Source organism: Parasteatoda tepidariorum, chromosome 4 (assembly GCF_982258835.1).
Source record: "Parasteatoda tepidariorum strain Cologne lab strain chromosome 4, Ptep-v5.0, whole genome shotgun sequence".
Classification (NCBI taxonomy): Eukaryota; Metazoa; Arthropoda; class Arachnida; order Araneae; family Theridiidae; genus Parasteatoda; species Parasteatoda tepidariorum.
This window is the reverse complement of record NC_141758.1, coordinates 81,789,071-81,791,651: the sequence shown is the minus strand read 5'-3', so window position 1 is coordinate 81,791,651 and position 2,581 is coordinate 81,789,071. Positions and strand designations below refer to the sequence as shown.

At 31.8% G+C, this 2,581-nt stretch overlaps 1 protein-coding gene across 1 annotated transcript; it reads left to right on the top strand.

Moving 5' to 3' along the window:
- Positions 1-497: 497 nt before the first annotated feature.
- On the top strand, positions 498-1,388 carry LOC147811830 (general transcription factor II-I repeat domain-containing protein 2B-like). The gene has a single exon (XM_087162228.1). It carries the CDS (start codon positions 498-500, stop codon positions 1,386-1,388), a length of 891 nt encoding a protein of 296 aa, XP_087018354.1.
- The last annotated feature ends 1,193 nt before the right edge of the window (positions 1,389-2,581 follow it).

Sequence of the window (2,581 nt, the reverse complement as noted above, 5' to 3'; positions counted from 1 at the left end):
GCGTGCTTATAACAGTTACACGGCTTATAACAGTTGTTAAAGATATTATTTGATGTTCGTTTTTTTATGCATCATGTCAAATAGTAAGAGAAGAAAATTAGGTGATGTAAACGGAACATTTAATGTAGAATGGGAGATTTTTTCTTTACTGCTGAGAAAGATAAAATTATGTGTTTGTTGTGCAATGCAGTTTTAAATACTTTAAAAAAAAGCGAATGCAAATAAACACTATTTGACTCATAAAGAACATAAATATTTCGCTTTAGAAGGTGAATCACGAAAAGCTGCACTTCAAAAGTTGAAAAATGAGAAGCATCATCAGCAGGCATCTTTTAGTGCCTTTGTAAATCAAAATTCCGCTGCAGTTGCTGTTACGTATAAAATAGCACATATACTTGGAAAAAGGGGCAAACCACTTAGTGACATTGAAATAATTAAAGAATGTATTGTTGAAGAATGTTATGTCGAATGTATTGTAAAGAATGTATTGTTGAAGAATGTTAATTAAAGAATGTTATGTCGACAAATACAAACAATTACCTCTTTCAAGAAGAACTGTAACAGATCGACAGCACGAATTAGCGCAAAATGTAACAAAGCAACTTCATACAATTATACAAAATGAAGATGTTTATTTTTCAATTGCTTTAGATGAAAGCACTGATAAAACAGATTCGGCACAAGTTTTATATTTTATTCGTGCTATAACTAAAGATTTTCAATGTTACGAAGAACTACTTGCGTTGGGTACACTAACTGGAAGAACTCGCGGAGCCGATATTTTCGAAAACTTCAAAGAAGTATGTAATAAATTACAATTGAATGTCAGTAATTTAGTCAGTGTCTGCACCGATGGCGCACCTTCCATGAGAGGCAAAAAAGAAGGATTCGTTGCTTTGTTAAAAAAGGAAAACTTAAACTTGAAAAAATTGATATCATTTCACTGCATTTTGCATCAGCAAAATCTTTGCGCAAAATCTACCATTTTGCAAGACACTCTGAATAGAACCATTGCCATTGTCAACTATATTCGTGTAAATGCAATGCGTCATCGTGAATTTCGGCAGATGCTCTCTTTAGATGAGGAAACGTATAGTGTTGACCTACCATACTACTGCAAGGTTCGCTGGCTATCAACAGGTCAGGTTTTGATAAAAGTTTTGTCTTTACGACGACAAATTTTAAACTTTTATCAAGAACAAGGAAAACAATGTGATCTATCAGATGAAATATTTCTCAGAAACCTTGCATTTTTGTCTGATATGATGACAAAACAAAACAATTTAAATATTTGCCTGCAAGGTGAAACGAGGTATATTTATGAAATGTGGCAAAAGATCCAAGCGTTTAGAAAAAAATTATCATTTTTCAAAACATTGCTTTGTTGATCGGAAATATCTGCACAACACTTCCCGGAGCTAGCTAAAATGTTAAATGAGCAGAACTGTGAAAATAAAATATTCGATGAATATGTAGATGTCTTGGATTGTTTAATAGAAGAGTATACTAAAAGATTTTCTGATTTTGACGAGCACACTCCTGCTATGAAACTGGCATTTGAACCACATTTAATAGATATATCCGAGGCTCCTGCAAAACTACAAATGGAGTTGATTGATTTAGGGGAAGACAGTATCATCAAATCCCTTTTTAAAGCTAAAAAGGATCCCATAGAAATCTGGAAAAATGCTGTTGAATATCCATGCCTTCGAGAAAATGTTCGCCGTTTACTTTCCTGCTTCGGAAGTACCTACTGTTGCGAGACAACATTTTCTCTCATGTCAAAAATAAAAACAAATTTAAGAACGCAAATTACAGATGTACATTTAGAGGATCAATTAAAGCTGTGTGTTACGAAGTTTGATCCAAATATACAATTACTGTCAAACTAAAAACAAAGCCAAATAAGTCACTAACTTAGTGAATAAAAAAATATTTTTTATTGTATTTTTTTATAATATTTTTATATTATTTTATATGTATATTACATTTAAAATTTTGCAGTATTATATTTAATTTTTTCTATATAATGCAATAAATTGTTAAATCTATAGAAAAACTATAATAATTTCACAAAAGTCACTTTCTTAGGTCAATCAGCTTATGCGGCCTCTCTTATTGCTGCCTAATTTAAATGTGGCCTCTAATGGTAAAAATGTTCCCCACCTCTGATCTATACAAACACGAGGAGATCCGTCTTTTTTCTTAACTATTACAACGGGGCTACAATATTCGGAAGAACTAGGTTCCACTATTCCTTGTTTTAACCATTCAGCGACTTGAGCTTCGACAGTCTTTTTTTCAGAAAACGGCAATTTACGTGGCTGGTGAAATATCGGTTCCTGATTTTTAACCAAAATGTTCATTTCCACATTAGTTGTCTTAAGTTTATCTGGCGCATAATCTAAAACTAATTGTTGTAACTTATTTTTTAAAACATTAGGAACTTAAGGATCTATGTTAATTTCAACCTCATTAGATATAGTAAGATCAATTGGTAAAATAGACAAATAGTTTACTTCATCAAAACACTGAATTTTATTTTTAATTGTGATACCCTTTTCATTGATAATTGTTTCAC